General features: G+C 35.7%; 1 protein-coding gene across 1 annotated transcript in view; it reads right to left on the bottom strand.

Moving 5' to 3' along the window:
* LOC140142084 (inositol hexakisphosphate and diphosphoinositol-pentakisphosphate kinase 2-like) overlaps positions 1–22,466 on the bottom strand; it is a 91,049-nt gene that overhangs the window by 55,772 nt on the left and 12,811 nt on the right. The window contains 3 exon segments of the mRNA XM_072164036.1: positions 2,523–2,683; positions 7,941–8,020; positions 12,635–12,966. Coding sequence (XP_072020137.1) covers positions 2,523–2,683; positions 7,941–8,020; positions 12,635–12,966 — 573 coding nt within the window.

The raw sequence follows: 22,466 nt of genomic DNA, 5'->3' as shown, positions 1-22,466 counted from the left end.
GTGAATTTCAAAAAATGAAAATTATTTGATATCAGAAAGACATTCTTCGTATTCAGAATTCAATTCGATATGTCTGATGTGCTCTCATGTCTCACAAAAAATACTGTCAAAACGCTCATTCCAGATCACTTAACAAATTAAAAGTCAAAATGTTTGTTCTTAACGCTGTTGTTGATTGGGTTGCACTTAATATTGGGACACCTTGTACACAGCCCCTGAAAAATGTTTACAAACTCCTTGTTTTGCAAGCATCACCCTCATTCAATACAACTACTTGAAGGATGATCAAGAAATTCCTTTCAAAGGGAATGCTGATTTAGAATGGTAAAGACCCCATTGTCATGAATAATCTCTTGTTGGATAAATTGCATTTAAAGTTATGATAAGGCCAAGGAAAAAATGGCCGGGTGTCTTACAACTTTTAAAAGAACTTAGAGAACACTCTGTTCTATGTGCGGATGGACTTGCCAAGTAGAGTTGCTCAGGATATTTTCTGGATGTGGCTAAATGACCCATAAAAATCACTGAAAGATTGAAAAATCTGTAATTTTTTCTGTCAAAACCAATCCACTTCAGCCAAAAAAAATGGCAATTTTGAATTTCATACAGCTAAATAAAAAAATTAAAAAATCCTCAGAATGCCAAATCTGGGTCACTCAGACCTATAGAACATATTTTTATATTGTGTTTTGAGCCTGAGCTTTTAAAATACAAATCGTTGTGTCAATCCATTCAGTTGTAAGTGCTTTGGTTTTACTATGCACTTACGACCTTATTGCATTCAAGTGAGGATATATATGCAATGGTAGATGTTTATCATGAAATATGGATGCATGCCTATCTCCTTCAAGTAAATTGTAAAAACATGATAGAGTGCAGGGTATGGTGCAAATTTCTAAATTCTTGTTTGTGTAAAAGAAAATAATATTTCTTGATGTAAAATTTTTGATATTTTCTATGCAAACAAAAGTATGGCAATCTGGAGCTCTAAATGCTTCTAATTGACATGATTTATTTCTGCACTCTATTATTCATACACATGATAACAATGTCTCCAATGGTTACCTGTATGCTAATTTGTCACTCTGAACTTCCAGTAGCAGCAACTCAATTAGGTTAGATGAGTTTATTTCTGCAAATGTGACATTTATCATTTTGTGAATAAAGAATATGACAGGTCAATGAGTGTGTTCATGCTTGGTGTGTATACACACGAGTTTACAAATAACATCAAATCACATCAGTTGATCAAGACTATAACTAAGCATAAGGACTTTGTGCATTATGTTGTCACATAAAATGTACATTTGGAAATATCTATTGTAAATGTGAACACATTTGTACCAGTAAAATTATTGATGGGAACCAAATGGTAAAACAATAAGAGATTACAAAGGATGTGCACATGTAATAGGAGTTACAGTGATGAACTAGCAGGAAATAAGAGTGGTAACCCAACTAAGATGCTGAAAGCCAATTAAGGGATGGGGTATGAACGTTTGGACAGTATTTATTGTGGGACATTAGAGCACATGAGACATATCGAATTGCATTCTGAATACGAAGAATGTCCTTCTGATATCAAATAATTTTGATTTTTTGAAATTTGCAATGTAATACACATTTTATGGCAAATGATTAAAAATTGATATTTTTTATATTTATACTGAGAGAGTATGTAGGTGGGATGAAAAGCCGACGATCAATTGAAAATTTTGACCTTTTGTATTGAAGATATGGATTTTTTTCCCCAAAACACCTAAAAAAAAATTAGGTCAAAATTTTCAATTGATCGTCAGCTTTTCCTCCCAGCTACATACACTTTAAGAATATATCATTAGATTTATAAAATTTACTTCGAAGACTGTTATGTATCAAAAATGTGAAAAATATCGAATTTAAATAAATTGTCATAAAATTTGTATTATATCGTGAATTTCAAAAAATGAAAATTATTTGATATCAGAAAGACATTCTTCGTATTCAGAATACAATTCGATATGTCTGATGTGCTCTCATGTCCCACAAAAAATACTGTCGAAACGCTCAAAACGCTCATTCCAGATCACTTAAGTATATAGCTCGACATTTTCCTGTTGTGACAAATGCTGTGTTTCAGGTTCTTTGCTGCAATTGTTGGTTCTCAACTCACTGTTTCTGCTCAAATGATTAACTTTGTTGTGAGGCTTTGTTCCTCTTCACAACATTTTCTGCAGCAGAAAACAGTATTTGTTGCAATGGGAAGATGCACTCAAAATGTTGAACTATATACTGACTTTAAGCGATACAAAGAGCTTTTGTTTTCCTTTAGAATAACCTACCACTGAAGCTTTTCAAGAATGGTGCATACACAGTAAACGGACTAAAGCTTGGCTGGGGAATCCCTCATTCAATTGGAGCTTAAGCATTGCAGCTGCAGTAAGCTGCGTCAGCTGGGGAAGGCTGCACTCTGGTAAATAGGTATGGGCCCTAATTAAGGCCTTAGAACAGGTGTTCTTAGCAGCAAGACTCACTGCTCTTACCTTTCTAAATAGTCTCTGACTGCCGCCACCCGCTGTTGATGGATAGTAGATGTAGACATTGTGATCTTCTGCACACACTGGTTTCTCTACAAATGGTTTATGAAATGTCATACCATTTACTTCTAGGGAGTCATCCGATTCCTGTAGGTCATTTTCTGTTACTGTTAGAGAGAAGAAATTTATACAATGCTTGTTAAATATTATTTTTTTAGGGAAATCTTTGCCTAATATCTTGGAAGGCTGTTATTTTACAGCCTATATAATATCTAACTTTTTACTCGGGTGTGATTCAAAGCTTGTGAAATATCCTGAAAGTATTAGAAAATCCTGAAACACAATGTGAAATTGGGCTAAAATACCCCAAAATGGGCTGAAAATTTTGTAAATTTTGGCCACAAAAAAAATCCTGAAATCAGGAAACCTGAAGAATCACACCCCTGTTTTTAATTGAGACTTCCCACTTCCAAGTTGCAATGACCCAAATGGGATTGGACAAAGTGGAATTGGACCAAGCGGTCATACACCCTTTTATTTTGTTCATGTTTATATCCTACACTGACGACTAACTCATGCATTATTATACATGTATGTAGGAGAAATGAGATTATTTATATCCAGAATCACTCATTTTAATTCAGATTCAACATATTTGAGACAGTTTCATGTTAAGTGCATTTGCGCGCATGTTTTGTAAAATAATCCCACATGCAACTTTTTGATTAAATTTGTTACACTGAAAAAACAAGGTGGGATGAATACGAATGACCTGCACAGAGCTCTAGAGAAACTAGGTTGAAAATTCAAATGTATTAATATGATCATATAAATATGCACATGTACAATTACATATATTTGTATACACACTATTACACAAATTGCAATAAGAAACCATGAAAACGTAATACCACATATTCTGTGCGCATTTATGTGATAAAAGTAAATTATAGCATCACGAGACATTTGATTCATTTCCGTGATGAATTTTGTACCAGCAGCATACATTTCATATTATAGTGTGTGTAATATTGTATTGTGCCATTAAATCCCATTTACAGCAACCCTTTAGCCTACAACAGCTGTTTTGACTCTTTATTGCATTAGCAGCCAATCAACCTAGCTGCCTGGTTGGTAATCAAATTGGTTTTCTCTACCATGACCGACTATTTAACATGGATTGCTTGCCATGTCCGTGCTACTTAACGTAATTAGCCATCAAGTTGTAATTAGGAACACCTGAGGTAGAGGAAGAGAGATAAGGAGAGGAAGATGGGAAGAAAGAGGAGAAAGGCATACGAATGATAAATACATGACAGAAACAAATATGATAGAGATACAACAGATGAGATGGAAATAGATACTGAAGATGAGATGGAGATACTTGAGATGAGATACCAGAGAGAAAGAAAGATGCTAGAGAAAAAGATACAATAGAAAGAGAGGAAAGTAGGATAAATGCGAGATGACAGAAAGGGCGATCCAGACTTTTAGACCACCCGCGCTACATAGGGCTAAAATATTACTATTTCATCAAGGTTTAATATTCTAACAAGCTTAAACTAAAAGTTTCATCTAAGGAATCAAGCTTTAAACTATTTAGCAAAGTTATCCAACAAGCTAAAAACGATTTTTTACTCGTTTTTTAACAAGCTAAAACCAATTTTTGAAAAGAAGCTAAAAACATCAATTTTTTCATCGTAAAAATCATCTAAAAAAATCTTAAAAAATACAGTGACCTACCTAATATTACTAATCTATGTTTCCGATGATATCCAAGAAGCTAAAATATTGTGAAAACGGGCAGGGCTTTGAGTAATGAGGGAAATTACGGTGTAAAATGTATCACGTTTTTCGAGAAATTCGCCATTTTGAATAAACAATGTAAATGCAGAATTGCGTCACGCAGTAAAACGATGTCAAACGCGCTTGAAAATGCATGATATGCTAGCGTAAATTACCATCAAAATGAGCGTACATCAAGCGCTTGTGCTCTGCGAAAACTTCGGAGCTGGCATCACCGGTTTTGTTACCAGCTCTTTTACGTCAAAAATAGCTATAAAAACGTGAATTTTGGAACAAAATAAAGCTTGTTCGATGGAATAAAAGGTACGTTTTTACAGTTGAGAACATGTTTAACCTTGTTGCAAAAGTTTAATATGATAAATTTGCAATTTGTACCTTATATAGCTCGGGTGGTCTAAAAGTCAGGATCGCCACAGAAAGGACATGGTCCTCATCGAGCAAGAGAGAAAGAGTGAGATGGGGTTGGAGAGTAAACAAGAGAGAGAGAGAGAAAGAAAGAGGGAGAGAGGGTGGGAAAGAGCGAAGGAAAGAAGGAGGGAGGAAGAGAGAGTAAGAGGAGGAAAGGATGAATGGTATTGGTGAAGGTGTCTGTCAACAAGAATGTAACAAGTTTGTAGAGTTACCTGTGCCAAAGTGCCCATTTGAAGCACTGTATTTGACCAAATTAGTGCCCCAGGCACTTTTGATGGAGGGGAGAGGAGGTACTGATTAAAATTATGAAATGACAGTCAAAATTCTGAATTAACTCAAATAAAATCTAAATAAACAGTGTGTCTGAAGTCAAAGTAATCAAAATTGTGAGCCAGATGGTTTTGATGATAATTTAATTATGTTTTAGACCAAATTCAATTTGTGGGCATAGTGCAACACCATTGTAAGTGCAGTAGAATGCAATAACTGCCATTTGCAACATTTCAATAAATATACTTACTTTTAACCAATAACACTAGAAAAACACCCAACTACATGTAAAGGTGATATCTTGGGTTAGCTTCGTGGCTATCAGGAAAGTATACAACATCAACACTTTATATGTGACCATCCATCTCAAACCGCTCGTAAAGTCGGCAAATTGTATTTCGAGTTACAGTGCAAAATGTGCATAAAGTTTGTATTCATATTAACCTAATGTTTGTCTTACATGTTACTCATTTTAGTGACAGTCAAACACCAATCTTTAATCCTATTGTTGAAGAGGATAATAAGCTTATACTTATGTATAGAGTTGGTAAATAGCCCTAGTCTTTGCTTGCTTTGGCCAAATCCTGTTCAAGTGGTGGGTTAACTAACAATCAACAATGAGAGGACATTCCTGAACCTCGTTGACTTGGGGATGATTTGAAGTGACCGCCAATTATGACAATTTGATATGTAATACCAGCGATGTGGAAAAAGAGAAATAATGAAGCACACAAATTATGTACCGTTTTATTGAAGGAGCAAACTTTAACAAGCCATAACTCCGCTTCTGGATATTGTTTGAAGTGAAATGATATATAATTGTAAAGCTTATAATGATATATATTTTCTAAACATGGAAGAAAACAAAATTGACAAGGGGCCGACTTTACGAGCGTTTCGATGTGGACGGTCACATATGATGAGCATGATGAGGGGATTGTGCTTCAAAAATAGGTGGTTTACAAAAGGCAGCTATTGTATTCTACTGCACTTACGATAATGTTGCACTCTGCCGACAAATTGTGCATTAGACAGTTGTTACTTGAAATATTGCATAGGGGTGCTTATTAAGGGGAGGGGCGATAGGTAGAATGAATGTGGTAATGGTTTTGACTATTTTAATGGCTTTTTCTGACTGAAAACCACTAGGAAAACTCTTATACCGTATTCATTCTAATAAGCGCCCAGGGCGCTTAACAAAGTCATTTTGGGTGGGCGTTTATTTTTTACCTGGTTTACCTAATTTTTTTGTTAGGGGCGTTTATTCGAGACAAATTTATGTATGTTATAAATGGGTCCTGAGAATGTTCTAGTAGCTTTTCTGATATAGAGATCTAGTCCTCCAGCTATTTCACTGTATCGACGTCTATCCGTCACTTCAACATTGATGGTACCCGCCTTTAGCAAATTGAAAATACCCTGGGTGGGCGCTTATTGGGGCATGGGCGCTTATTGGAATGAATACGGTACTTGCACAGACGCATTGGGCTCTTCCATTTGAAATCCATACACCCCCTATACAAGACATGACCTTATTCTCTCATGCAGGGAGTGTAGATTTCAATGGCGTTACCCAAATACCCCATTTGAAATTCACACTCCCTCTGTGGGAGATTGAGGTCATGTCTTGTACAGGGGGTATATGGATTTCAACTGGAATAGCCATTTTCCAGGTGTAGCCAGATGTGCCCTGAAGGGTCAATTTATTTCTATTTGTGCTACAAAATAAGGCATGATTTGCAATTTCCAGAAATAGCTTAGTTTTTCCTGAGCTATATTTTGCAAACACATGGTATTAATGGAAAAGATGGTTTATAATTTCAGATATCATAAGATATCATTTTTATGGCATCATCACAGAAACAAATACAACATCTCTGAAATAGCACTGGGTCAGATGAGGCATAAAAAAAATTGTTTGATTGGCATAACATAAAAAAACATTAGGGTAGGTCGGTCGGCAATTAAAAAAAAATTTCACACGCATTTTAAGCTGTAAATCATGTATGATAAAGGCTTTGGAACTTTTTTAATTATTTTTTTTTTTTGCAAAAAAAATTTAAAAAGTCTAGGGTTGGGCCTATTTTTAGGTTTGATCAGGTTACCCTGATCAAATTTTTTTTTTTTTAGACCTGAGTTTGGGTGGTGGCAGGATTATATTACATTCATATTATTATTGATATTGTTAGGCTCACTTGAAATATCAATATTTCATATTTGCAATGTATAATTTTTCTGCATTTATGAATCCATTAGTTTAATTCAATGCAAGTAATCCATAATATTACCTCATTCATCATGTCCAAGACAAAAATACCTAGGCACCTGCTATTTGTTACGTGTGTGTGCAAGTATTATGTATGCATTTGTATGTCCATCCAAACAAGAACACATACAGCCTCACAGGTAGCAAACAGCAAAAACATGGACACACAACAAACGAGGAGGTCTTCGGTGAAATGACTAGATTCAGAGAGATCACAAATACCATAATACATATGAAAAAGGTCCATAGATGGGGTGAGGGGTAAAGGTAGGGTCCAGGGGTAGTGTTAGCCTCCAAATTTAAGGGGTCCAAATTTGTAAATGCAGGCGTCCAGAGACCTTTTTCTACACATAAAGTGGAATTTTAAGGGGTCCACTGTAGCGTAAACATTAAAACTAGGGGTCCTGAACCCTTAAAATGCTACCCTTGGTAGGGTCGCAGTTGGATAGTACGATTGTACGGAACTTGTGTGTTACGGGTGAAGTCCATTGTATGGCGATTAAAAATGAATGTGTGTGTTCTTGGTTAGATACAATGAAGTCATTGCAGTCCTCATTTTCCTGTCTGTGCAAGGAAGGGTGTGTGGGGGTGTGTATGTGCAAGTAATGCAGGGGTGCATGCATGCATGTACCCTGGGGCATGTACAAACTTCATGTGTAGTTTCACAATACCTGAAGTGTAATCCCTGTCCAAGATTGTAAACCTGGGCACTGCTATTCCTTCGGCTGACAAGATCTTGTACACTTTCCTCCTGTACACACAAATTAAGAACATTGTAATGTAATTAATGTAATCATTATGATACAAATGATGACAATGTGTCATTGATTGAATTTAAAATATATAAATTGTTTTTAAATTTTAACAAACATGTAATTACCTAATCCATCTATTCCCATCATCTGCTTTTTAACACATATTCTAAACTACTCTTTCTTTACTTCCTAATCTACCTTAGTACAACCCTAACTTGTTCTTTCAGAATATCTCCATCAACAAAAACAATCAATTTAGGTAGATTGGCACCAAATGAAAAATTAAGTGTGCTTGATGTTGGTTGTACATTGCGTCATTGAGTGTATGTGGCTATGTGCATGTCGGGGTGGCGATACATGCATGTGGGGTTGTGGGATGTAGGGGTGGAGTGTGAATGAGAACATCTTTCACAGCTGTATACGGTATGTTTGTCCATTATGTACACCTCTTGTGAACTCACTTCACACTTGCACTGTATATTGCGTGACACTGTCCTCTATTCTAGTCATCCTATCTACGCAATTGTTAAATTTGACACAATATTTCCTGCTATAGAACCCCTCTGTCGTCTCACCAATTAACCTAACTATTGCAGGAAACCGGTAGTTCCTATAACCTCTAATAGCCTCCATGATTACCCAACACTAATTGTTTTGTTCAAAATGCAAGATGATAATGAAGGGAACTTCCCAATTTAGACTCACTGATATAACCCTACATAACTGACAATGCTACAATAGAAAACTTTATAGACATGCATCTTAAAATTGAATTTTTAAGATGTTATAATAAGGGCATCCAAACTTAAATTTGACACACTATTTCCTGCTATATAGAACCCCTCTAGGAAAAAGGTTTTTGTTTTACTGTACAAAAGAATGAACCTAATTTTGGAAATCCCTGACAAAGACTTTTTCCTTTCAAATTTTTTTACATACCGTACTGGAAAAAGCTTTTCAAACAATTTCTTATACATGTTTCCTATACATGTTTTGGCTGTGACCTTTATTCATAATTTGTTTATTTTGGTGCAAGTATGGGTGTGTGAATTTGGAATAAGGTACTTGTATGGTACTTGACTATCTGAAGTGAAGTATACACACTTAAAATCATGAATTAAATATTTGACCAAATTTATCCTTGCTATTTTCATGATAGATTTTTAAACCAAGTCTCCACACTTTTTCCAAGCTAACACTATATGTGTGCCATCACATCAAAAGGGACCTCTTGGAGGGGAAAATAAAAATTGAGTTATTCATACGAGATGAAAGCTGATTATCTTAGCTTTAAAATGACACCATTTTTATGGGTATCGGATGTGCCATTCTCGAAAAATTATAAAAAAATCAAATAGAACCATGCCCAAACTTGAAAATCATGTTTTTGAGAAAAACCGGTTTTAAAATAAAGGTTTACATAAGAAGTGAATTGGCATGGGTAATTTATTCTTACATTTGTGCAAATTTTATTAATATTCTGGGTATTTCATATTAATTTTCTTAAAATATCCACTTCAAAGTTTATGTTTATGTAGAAATTGAAAAATCAACGTCGGACATGATTTTTGAGTATGTGTAAACTTCAATGGCCTGTATCTCAAAATGCCCAGAGCCACGAAGAGGTCCCTTTTGATGTGATGGCTCACATATATGAGAATATCACGGAATCAGTCCTTCAAAACTATTTTGAGTTAAGCTTTGAATCCAAATTGACATGAAATATACAAATGCTTCTTTTTTGCCAGGTAATAGAGGATCTAAGCAAACCCAAGGGTCTGTACGTGTGTTATGCATGAACACAAACACAAAGGAAGTCACATTTTCATTGTCTGGCAATTTATACATTTCTATGGCAACAGCAAATGAATTTTGTTAAAATTTTACATCTTCAACATTCGATATCGAGTATTGACCTGTGATTGGTGATAAGATTGGGAAAATGTCCAAAAAATGCCAAAATTTGATTATGCATCAAGGGAATGATTGACAGCAATACTGATGAAGCTCAGATAAGGAAAATGTTCTGACATCCCCCAAACAATATTGATCATAAATCAACCAATTTGATGGAAAAGAACACTGACATCCATACATGAATAACATTAACTACCAGCCATCTGATATTGTGTAAATTCATATCCAGAACACACTCTAACTTCTAAGCAACATCATAATTCAATTGCCAAATAGTCTAGACTTACAATATTACGTCCATTAAGGGAACATGGATTTCATAATTACTGTAAACAAATAACTTAAGAACAAACCAGACAAGTAGGTTTCAAAAAGGTTATGTCTTCCATAAATGGCGCATGGTAAATTGAACTTCATTCCTTCTATTTAAAAACAATCCGCTTGTTTTAAAGAAGAAAAATTTACCCAAACAGTTACATTTCAGCACATCACATCAATGCTCCCTTTGGGCGCTCCATTCCCTTTTTTTGTGTGTCAGAGGAATGAAAATTTTTGAGGGACAGGCGGACCATCGCATTTCTGAGTTGCCGCATGATCTGGTTGATGAAATTGTCTCAACTATATGAGTACAAAATTGGATTTTTCAACATATTTACTGAACTAAATTTGACACTACAATCCTGATAAATCTATTTCAACAAGGTTTTCAGTATACCATCAATTTCTGAATGTATCTAGAGGCATTTCAGGTTCACATGCGATGAGTTCAGCTACACTCTGTTTATAGCCGCTTACTCATAGGCCAGTCACTAGTTCTACGAAACTGCTCATATATCATCTAATGAATGATTTTAACAATAGGATCATAACAGCCGAGCACTAATTGGGAGAAGGGCCGACTGTAAACAAAATTTGGACAAATAAGCAATTTACTTGCATTTGTGTAATTTCAATGTCTAAATTGGTTGCAAGCCAATCATAAAAGCTCATGAATATTTGAATTTTCAATATGATTAAATAAGATTTGCTACGCATGATGTGATGGGGTTCAACATTATAATAATAATGAGGTTCAGTCAGGTAAGGGGTGGAGATGTGGTCATCATACACAGACAAGCCTTTTTGCTGGTGAGTAGACTTTGGACTCTCTAGCTCACAAGGGTTGTAGGCATGACACGCATGATGTGATGGGGTTCAACGCTATAATAATGAGGTTCAGTCTGGTAAGGGGTGGAGATGTGGTCATCATACACAGACAAGCCTTTTTGCTGTTGAGTAGACTTTGGACTCTCTAGCTCACAAGGGTTGTAGGCATGACACGCATGATGTGATGGGGTTCAACACTATAATAATGAGGTTCAGTCAGGTAAGGGGTGGAGATGTGGTCATCATACACAGACAAGCCTTTTTGCTGTTGAGTAGACTTTGGACTCTCTAGCTCACAAGGGTTGTAGGCATGACACGCATGATGTGATGGGGTTCAACACTATAATAATGAGGTTCAGTCAGGTAAGGGGTGGAGATGTGGTCATCATACACAGACCAGCCTTTTTGCTGTTGAGTAGACTTTGGACTCTCTAGCTCACAAGGGCTGTGGGCATGACAACCACATAGCACTTCACATCCATCTCTTACCTATTGCTTTGTAAGTGTACAAAGCGTGCAATGGTCAAGACCGCCATTTACCTCACTCCTTTTGGGAATTTTAATTTGAATCCCAGTCAAATTGGACTGCAGTTCTCACCTGACTGAAGTATGCTTTAGTTCTCTTTGAGTCTATTATTTGAAGCATGATAGAGTTCTTATTTTGAGTCCCCTACTTGAAGCATACTTTAATAAAGTCCCTTATTTGAAGCATGCTTTAGTTCTTTTCGAGTCCCTTACTTGAAGCATACTTTAGTCCTTTTTGAGTCTCTTACTTGAAGCATGCTTTAGTTCTTTTTGAGTCCTTTACTTGAAGCATGCTTTAGTTCTTTTTAAGTCTCTTACTTGAAGCATGCTTTAGTTCTTTTTGAGTCCATTACTCGAAGCATTCTTTACTTTTCTTTGAGTCCCCCACTTGAAGCATGCTTTAGTTCTTTTCGAGTCCCCTACTTGAAGCATACTTTAGTCCTTTTTAAGTCTCTTACTTGAAGCATGCTTTAGTTCTTTTCGAGTCCCTTACTTGAAGCATTCTTTAGTTCTCTTTGAGTCCCCCACTTGAAGCATGCTTTAGTTCTTTTCGAGTCCCCTATTTGAAGCATGCTTTAGTCCTTTTTAAGTCTCTTACTTGAAGCATGCTTTAGTTCTTTTCGAGTCCCCTACTTGAAGCATGCTATAGTTCTTTTTGAGTCTCTTACTTGAAGCATGCTATAGTTCTTTTTGAGTCACCTACTTGAAGCATGCTTTAGTTCTTTTCGAGTCACCTACTTGAAGCATGCTTTAGTCCTTTTTGAGCCCCCTACTTGAAGCATGCTATAGTTCTTATTGAGCCTCCTACTTAAAAACATGTAGTGCTTTTTGATCCCCCTAGTTGAAACATGCTCAACTTTTTACAATACAGGCTCTCACCTTGGAGTTGCCATCGCAGATGGGAAGCAATCAGCTTTGTGTTAATGAAACTAGTAATGTTGATAGGACTTCACCCTATTGGTTTCAATCCCAATACATGCATGTCAGTTCATTTCCCCCATACATATGCTGCACGAACTCACCTGTCTAACAGACTATATTGTGCTTCTAGATCATTGATAACAAGAGGTTTACGAAGCTTAGCGTAAGCTATTGCCTTCTCCAGTGGAAATCCACTGGAGAAAAATGAAATTAGACAGTCACATTCTGGCCAGCTCTCCACTGGGTCATTCAGAATCATGTTCTCATCAAATATGAGGATAGAGATGCATTCAAATTTCTCAAGACGTTTGATAATCTCTCGCATTGGTTTGGAATGTGATTTCTTGCTCATGGCGCAGATCCCTGCGATGACTTTTGGTTTCAGCTCCATGGCGTCCCACGGTGTCAATCCAACGACAGGGCTATCCGTTTCCTAAGCGGAATCAAACAAGATTGAAACATAGTTAACTAACAAATGAAATTCAATGGTACTCACTTTTGACTATGCTGTTGCAGAATGCAGGAGTAAAAAAATATATATTAAAACATCCAAAACATTCAGTACATTAAAGTATTTTATTTTACCATTATCCCCATAAGCAGTTATAATGAGATATTTTGGAAAAGCATTAGTAGTGTTTGCTCCCGTTTGTCAGTAATGCTACGGTAGCTGCGCGTGAGTGCAATGACTAATTTACTATTGCACTTGTGCGGATTGCAAGTCGTTTTGCAGGTGACGCTTAAAAAATAATCAGTAGTTATTGGCCAATCACATGACCAGAATCTTTGTAAAAGTTATATAAATTTTGTAAATTCAACTATCCCAAATAGAGACCATTAATTATGATATGGAATTGCCTTCCATCAAACCATACATGTAAACTACCATGCCCACTGTCAAGACAATGGGTGAGAAATCCAATAACTCCTTTGTCCTCACTTTCACACGAACATTTTCATACCCAACGGTACTAAAACCAGCAAAAACAATGTCCTAGATACAAATGCCAACAATACATACCCACTTCCACGACCAGCTCCAAAGACGTTTTAAAAACATTGGTGGACGAGAGGCAGGCAGCCAGGAACGTAAACAGCTGATAGCAGCAATGTGACATTAAAGTGTCTCATCTTCCTGCTGTATTAGCAACAGAACAGGGATTCTTGTGCAAGGTTGCCAACTATATACAGACAGAGAAGGCTATCAGGCAGCCCAATTCCCAACCAAAACAAACCATACAGACAGAGAAGGCTATCAGGCAGCCCAATTCCCAACCAAAACAAACCATACAGACAGAGAAGGCTATCAGGCAGCCCAATTCCCAACCAAAACAAACCACACAGACAGAGAAGGCTATCAGGCAGCCCAATTCCCAACCAAAACAAACCATACAGACAGAGAAGGCTATCAGGCAGCCCAATTCCCAACCAAAACAAACCACACAGACAGAGAAGGCTATCAGGCAGCCCAATTCCCAACCAAAACAAACCATACAGACAGAGAAGGCTATCAGGCAGCCCAATTCCCAACCAAAACAAACCATACAGACAGAGAAGGCTATCAGGCAGCCCAATTCCCAACCAAAACAAACCACACAGACAGAGAAGGCTATCAGGCAGCCCAATTCCCAACCAAAACAAACCATACAGACAGAGAAGGCTATCAGGCAGCCCAATTCCCAACCAAAACAAACCATACAGACAGAGAAGGCTATCAGGCAGCCCAATTCCCAACCAAAATAAACCATATCTAGCTCTAGTTAGAGTCACTGCAAAATCCCTACCATCAATAACCAGTAGAAAGGAACGCACCACTGGATTTTGAAGAGGTTTTTTTGGAAAACTTTCAATGAGCAAAAAAAAATCAAAAACCATAAAACTTTATCCACCTAACTGTAAACAATCTCCTGCCTTTAACGGTTACTTAAAAAGGGCATTTCGTGATCCACAGCCTCATCCCCCACTTTTCTCAAAAAAAAGTTGAGATTTTTATATCACTGGAATACTCTGGCTACATAATGTTTATGTACAAAAAATTTCTTGCAGATTAATTCGTTTAGCAAAGATATCGTGAAATTTGAATTTCGTTCTGGTGCACCAGAACGAAATTACAACACCATGAACACATTGTCTATGGAGCAGTGTAATACACATAATCATGCATAACTTCATAAGCATAAAATCGGAATCAACTGAAATTTTGGGAATAAGCTTTTTTAGTAGATATCTACTGAAAATGACATAAAAAGAGGATGCTAGGATCACGAAATACTCCTTTAACTGTTTAGGTTCCTCTTTTCTTTTATTAACTAATTGAAGTGGGAAAAGTTGGCCTAGTCCCTTGTAGAGTACAAGATGAAGACTCAAACTTTTGCACAGGTCCTTCAGTTGTGCCATGCTCAAATAAACCAAAACAATTTAGTGCACTTGTAACTTTCTACAACCTTGGCGAAAAAGGTTGCCACACCTGAGCGTTAATTGGCCAACATCCTTCCCCGCTCCCCTATTGCAATGTTGATTTGGACAAAATCGTCATCATTTCTACATTACAGTCTCCCAACATTGCAAAATGGGGGGTGGGGAAGGGGCAAGTGTAATCTGAATGTGCATTTGCAACTATTATACAAAATAATACGGAACTATCACATATTTAGCTTCGATTGCGTGCTTTCAACAACAGAACGTGCTGGTGTGGCAACGAATTTCCGCCAGAGTTGTAGACAAATCTGGCACGTATGATGGAATCCATAATTTCAGCTTATGGTTGATCAGAAAGTGCCTACAAGATGAGTTGCAATTAAGGCATTTACAAAAATTGGAAATCTCAAAACCTTAGGATACTTACAAATAATGAAAGTGTCAGAAATAGCAAAGCAGAGTTGGCTTAAAAGAAGTAACCCACTTGCCCATGGACAGTGCTACACAGGAATGCTGGGTTGTTTTCTTCTTTCGTTGGAATTCCCCTATAGATGCCAGTTGTCATGTGAGCACCATGATACAACAACCACCCAACTCATTCATATTTTAGAGACAAAGTCCCGGGGACAAAGTAACCTAATTGTGTTGCTACAGTGTTGTATGGCAACTCTATGTTCATTTCCTCTTTCATTGGAAATCCTCTTTACCATGTGAGCACCATGCGACAACCATCCAACTGACTCAACTTGACGATACAAAATGCTGAAATTTAACGGTTTTATGCCCTATTACATTTGATTTTACGATCACTTGAGGGGAATATGTATTGTTACTAATATGATTTTTTTGTATAAAGAGGGAAGTTTGTACATTGGCTGCATGCATGTTTTTAAGTGCAATATCCAAAGATGCGTCACCGTTTCCGGTGTACCATATCTTAATGTGTTTTTCAGGTCACCAACAAAAATCTGAAAATGGTCTTGACATGATTTTTTCACTACCTGTAGGTGACATTACAAACTATATGTATGCAAATTTTCAAGTAGCTGCCTTTAACAAAAACAAAAGTTATGACCCAACAGGTAGAACTTTTTAAATGACCCTCGTATATGAACATTCTACTATAATGTGGTGATGAATTGGATGGAGATGTAAGTAAGAAAAGGATTTATCCATGTAATTTCACGATCATGACATATGCCAGTTTTTTTAAAAGCTTATAAAAGCTTACTTGCGATGTTTACGCATGGACATTTTCTGCCTTACGGTCACTTTTTATTTTTAAAAAGATGGGAAGCGTTTATAAATATAGTTAATACAAGATTTTTTATAATTTAAAAAAAACACACACAAAATAACAGCTTATAAATTTATGTGATGTATCATGATCAATTTTTAAAATCACATTCTACTGCTGTGCAATAATTAAGTAAAACATGGGGAGACAAGATCCTTTCTTGCAAGACAAGGGGGACTAAGCCATTTTGGCAAATCAAAAGAAGGGAGAGAAAAGCAATTTTGGCACACATTTATTGTACCCTTTAAGGGCTGGGGTATGAACGTTTGGACAGTATTTATTTTGGGACATTAGAGCACATCAGACATATCGAATTGCATTCTGAATATGAAGAATGTCATTCTGATATCAAATAATTTTGATTTTTGAAATTAGCAATTTAATACACATTTTATGGCAAATCATTAAAAATTGATATTTTTGATATTTAACAGTACTTGAAGTAAACTTTATAAATCTGATGATTTATACTTAAAGTGTATGTAGGTGGGATGAAAAGCCGACGATCAATTGAAAATTTTGACCTTTCGTATTGAAGATATGGATTTTTTTTCCCAAAACACCCAAAAAATTAGGCCTTTTGGGAAAAAAATCCATATCTTCAATATGAAAGGTCAAAATTTTCAATTGACCGTCGGCTTTTCCTCCTGCTACATACACTTTAAGAGTATATCATTAGATTTATATAATTTACTTCGAGGACTGTTATATATCAAAAATTTGAAAAATATCAAATTTTTATAATTTGTCATGAAATTTGTATTATATTGTGATTTTAAAAAATGAAAATTATTTGATATCAGAAAGACATGCTTCAGTATTCAGAATGCAATTCGATAGGTCTGAGGTGCTCTCATGTCCCAAAAAAATACTGTCGAAACGCATAATAAACGCTCATTTTGGATCCTTAAAATAAAAAAATAATAAAAACTTAAGGTGGTATGAAAGGCAAAATCAAGTTGCTCTGATTGAGATTAAAATAGACTTGTTGCAGAGAGATATGCAGAATAATCTTAATTCTAAAATTTGAGCCAAATCAGACAAAGCGGTTTTTGAGATATTGCTGTTGAAAGATTCTTTGTATTCTATTGTTTTTTGCCAATATATTGATGAAGTTAATGAAGAAAATTGGCAAAATGTGCTCATTAATATTAATTTTTGCCAATATTTCACTAATACTTAATCAATAAACATTCGTTTTCCTCTTCCATTTAAGCTTTTTCACCTGACAATTTCCTAATGTCATTCTTTCACTTAAACCTATAACATGTGATTTTCCATAAATCTAATTTGCATATTTGCATAATTAATTAGCCTTAAGTATAATGCTAATTAATTATGCAAATATGCAAATTAGATGTATGGAAAATCACATGGTAATGTTTTAGGCCATAGAAACACATTGGCAAAGTTTCATGTCAAAATCATTTAAATAAAAGTAGTATGAAGGTTTCTTCATAAGATATTGGTATAATATTGGCAAACATGAATATTCATGAGCACATTTTGCCAATTTTCCTCATTAACTTCATCAATATATTGGCAAAAACAATAGAATACAAAGAAACTAAAAACATGCATATCTTGACAACCGTATGTCCGATTTCCTTCAAACAAAAACTATTTTGCTCAGTGTATTTAGCTTAACCTATTCAATCTATTCAAATGGTTCTAAATTCAGTTTCTGTTTTCCAGAAACATTGTTTCGAACCCCCTTAAGGCAATAGGAAAACAATACGGATATAATGCAAAATTTCTGATTTGCAGCATTAAATCTAGACCATATGGTTTGCAAATTAGGTTCACAAAAGATTGGCATGCTAGAGTGGGGAAGGATTTTTTGACAGGTCAAGAGGGGAGGCAATGCAAGCAATTTAGGCATGCCATTTGGATATGTACATTGTACATGTACCTAGAGGGGGACTCATAAGTTATCATATGTATTGTATTTTTTGGGTCTATACTATATGTTGGCTTTTTAAATCAAGTTTTATCGTATGGTCAAGTTTATGAGTGCTAGTTTCACTCTCTTAACTTTGTGTTTTTTATCGCTTTGTATTTAATGCGGTTTTATCATTGTTTTTCAACTTTTTGCTATTGCTTGAATATTTATGTAAAGCACTTAGAGGCCTTTTAAAGGTATTTCTGCGCTATACAAGCGCCTCATTATTATATTATTATTGGACAGCCTGCATATTTCCTGATTGTCAGCAACTCAAACCAAACCAAACCAAACCAAGAATTCATATAATTGTAATCTTTTTAAACATTTTATAAACAAAGGTACTATACCATGTGTAACATTACAAATGTATCCACCAATCAAACAATTGTGCACTAAAACATAATTAATTGACATCTTTACAAAAATCATGATAAAATCTCTTCTATAGATTTGTGTATCCTATACACAAATCTTGAAATAAACAATCAAAAACACATTTCAGAAAAACACCTGAAAACTAAGTACTATTTAAATATGCACCGTAATGTGCATGCACTGCACTGTTCTTAAAAAAATGCATGAGTACCTACAACTAGCAGTAGTACAGTGTTCAAAGGAATTTCCCATTTTGGCTATGTAAACAACTTACCCTATATGAGCGTTTCATCGTGTTTATATTCTAACTTGCAGCAAGTATGATGACACCACTACCACAGCTTGCACTAGCCCCATACGGCATACCACTTAAATTAATCCACCCTGTCAATTACGATCTACGAAGATTATCCATGCCAATCAAACTCTACGCCATAGCAGGTTCAATTACTACTGACAGATACATGTACATCCATTACAGCAAATTTACACTTTGATTTTGACAATTTCCATTAACAAGCAATAATAATAGCAACTCCAGCATAATTATAGCGCGTGTACGTTCTTAACATGCTATACGTGCTACCACTGCACGATACATGATACCATTTCACTGGAATAGACTGCCCTATGGTCTGTGAATCAAGCGTAAACGTTAGCCTGCCTGCACACAAGGACACTGCAATAATAATAGTTCTGTAATAGGAAAGCAGGAATCAAAATGTATATGTAGCAAAATTGGGCTCCTGACCTATAGTCAGGTTATTCAGTTCAGCCCAGTTCAGTCAGTTATGCAGACCATGAAACCAATGGGCACTGATCCCAGTTCCTCTTTCACAAGTTTCTTTTCATATGCCCTAATAATATTTATAAATCAAGGCCAGGTCGGTATACATTGTGTTTTCCAACAATATGAAATTTCTTGACCTACATACTTAAACCGCCATATAATAATTACAAAAAGGTATTATTGATTTTGCATTATTGAACTCACGTAATTAAATTGTTTTTCCACATGACAATGCAGATGTTCCTGGTAAGCCAATGCTTTATCAACTCATTTTTAGCCAAAATGTTGTATCTCCATCAAAAGCAAAAGATACAGCTTCTTCTTTCTAAGGAAATATTCACAGCCTTGACATGAAAGCGATATGTAATCAATAGATAAATCTATACTGTCTTTTGTCCAAGTATGGACTTTTCAGTAGAAATATAATACAATTACAGAGGACCTGGTAATTTTTTAAGTTGTATGCACTCTGGAAGAGAGTGAGTGCGCTTCTGCAGTTTTAGGCACAGCACGTATCATAGAATAAATGAATGTGATAGATGTGTATTCGTGTAACGCTCTAGTCCCTGTGCCATGCTGTACTGTTTTTGTTGAAAAAAGGGTCAAATTTGCACTGTGATTATGCGAAATCGTAGACCGATTCTGGGTTTTGTTGCTGTGCAACTTTTTAGCACATGCATAGTTCCTCACTGACCTGATACGAGAATTGAGACAAGCACAACTGATACAAAATATATCCAGTCAGTAAAATGCGGCATTTATCCAATCAAAATAAGATAAACTACCTGATGGTAAAATAAATGAAAACCAGCCCTCAATGTTTATGTACTGATTGATTAAAATGTTTATAGATCTACCATCATTAACATTCAATAGCCGTGTTCAGACGGTCATAGGATCCTCGAGGATCGGCGTGCTCGAGGATCGCAAAATGTAGCGTTCACACGGCAGTAGACTATGCCATAGTCGAATTTTATTTAAAATATGTTATTATTAGTCATGATGAACCCATTTCGTTGAACTCAAAATTATACTGATGTTTATTAAAATTAAAGTATTCAATAGTAAAATGGTCATAAAGAATCACTTTAAGGTCGGATCGTCGGCTATCGTGTCATGCACCGAATCCCCTCAAAATTTCCTTAATTGTACCCTATCCTGTAATAAATATCTTCCCCAAATTACAGATCGGGGCATCATTTAAATCGTTCAGAATCCATAAAAAGCGAAAATGTCAATTTTCACTAACTTAGCGTCTCATTGATATTGCACAAATCACAATAGTATCGTGCATGTATGAATAAAATAATAACATTGCGTAGCATTGTTTCATTGAACATTTTTGTCTGATTTTTCTGGGAAATTTTTAGAATGCTATGAGTTGTACAGTAAGAATATATGAAATTCTCAGTGCTTTATAACATTTAGCGGCGACAAAATTCAACACACTCGTACAGCGGCTCCCGGCTCTTGAATTTGCAACGGGAATTCAGCTGGGAGCATTAGCTACACTCATACACACACGTACACCGCTTTATAGCTATTTTGGCTCCCAGGTTTTCACTAGTTTTCGTGCACAATTAACTTACCAGTCAATTTGGTAAATATCCAATACCTCAAAGTCATAAATAAAGTGTAGATATGCATGTTTCTGAAACTGAACCATTATTATTGGGTTTTACGTGTCGGGTAAATTTCATGATTTCGCCATGGACCTGTTCCATTAAACACTGTACAAACTACAACCAAAGGAGCCCATGCAGCGCCGGGCATCGCCTAAAATTTTTTTTCCAATTGCGATAACACTGTTAACACACATCGCGAGCAAGCAAAAAAGACCACGGCAGCCAGCAAAATTACGACAACAAGACTCCCTGTTTAGTGGAAAAAAGTTTTGTTTACCTTTTGAAGGATTTATCTGAATAGTGTTTTCCCACCCAGTGAAAGTATTAGTGTTTGGTCAGAGACTTTTGAAGTAGCAAAGATTGATTGTTGTAAATAGATCTTTCTTATGAATGAAATTTGCCATCTGCTACGTAATATTTGGACACTTACACACTCAAAAGTGTTTTCTGTAAAAATGCCTAAAATAGGGATTTTCAGAATTATTGTCACAAAAATTGACTTAATGTAGACATTTTTTTAAATTGAAAGTTAAACACAACAAGATTACCTAAATTCTCTCGCCAGCTTTTGTTACTTTTCAGCTTCTTTAAGCAGAAATAAATTTTAACGACATCAATATTTTCACAGACTAGAAACACATGCTATTACGTAATTAATGGACTTAGGCGAAAAAAGCTGGCGAGAGATTTTAGATAATATTTATTTACAATTTTTCCGATAGTAAAAGTTGGAATCAGAGTTCAAGTTTTTGCTAGCAATAATTATTAGTCGTAAAATTAAGGTTGAACTAATTAATTGATATTCATTAATTAATGCAAATTAGCAACTCAAATATTTTGTGGTTTCAAGCATTGGGGTGTGTAGTTTACTCATAACTAGAGCGATAACCGCACCATAGCTGAACCATGTGGCTTTGGCAGTATATTGTGGTAGGCCTATACCACTGTCACCCGTTGTCTGTAATGGACATTCTCGAAATGTTACGAAGGTATGACCACTCGAGTGGTGTTAATGAAAGAGGAAAAGTAAAGAATATAAAATAAACTGAGCAACTGTGCCCTTTGCAAGGGCACGAGGTAAGTTAGGCGGATGACTGTGACGATCTGATCAAGCAGCAATACTGTGCAGGATAGTATTAATTTTAATAAGACTTTTTCATTAATTGCCGTTTATACCTTGATCGTGAGAAGCTGTCATTTTGAAAACTTGACTTTTGACCTCTGTATGACCCCTTAATGACCTTAAATGAATTTTAAAATATTTTCAACATGTTTAGAATGTCATAAGGATCATTGCGTCTAAATTTCAGCTCAATCGAGACATTTGGGAAAACTTGACTTTGACCCCTTTATAACCCCTTAATGACCTTAAATGAATCTTAAAATATTTTTTAAATGTTTAGAATGTCATAAGGATCATTGCATTTAAATTTCAGCTCAATCGGAGCATTTTCAGTTAAAATGACCTTTTTGACCCCTGTGA

The sequence above is a fragment of the Amphiura filiformis genome, chromosome 20 (assembly GCF_039555335.1).
Source record: "Amphiura filiformis chromosome 20, Afil_fr2py, whole genome shotgun sequence".
Taxonomy (NCBI): domain Eukaryota; kingdom Metazoa; phylum Echinodermata; class Ophiuroidea; order Amphilepidida; family Amphiuridae; genus Amphiura; species Amphiura filiformis.
This window is presented reverse-complemented; position numbering and strand designations above follow the sequence as displayed.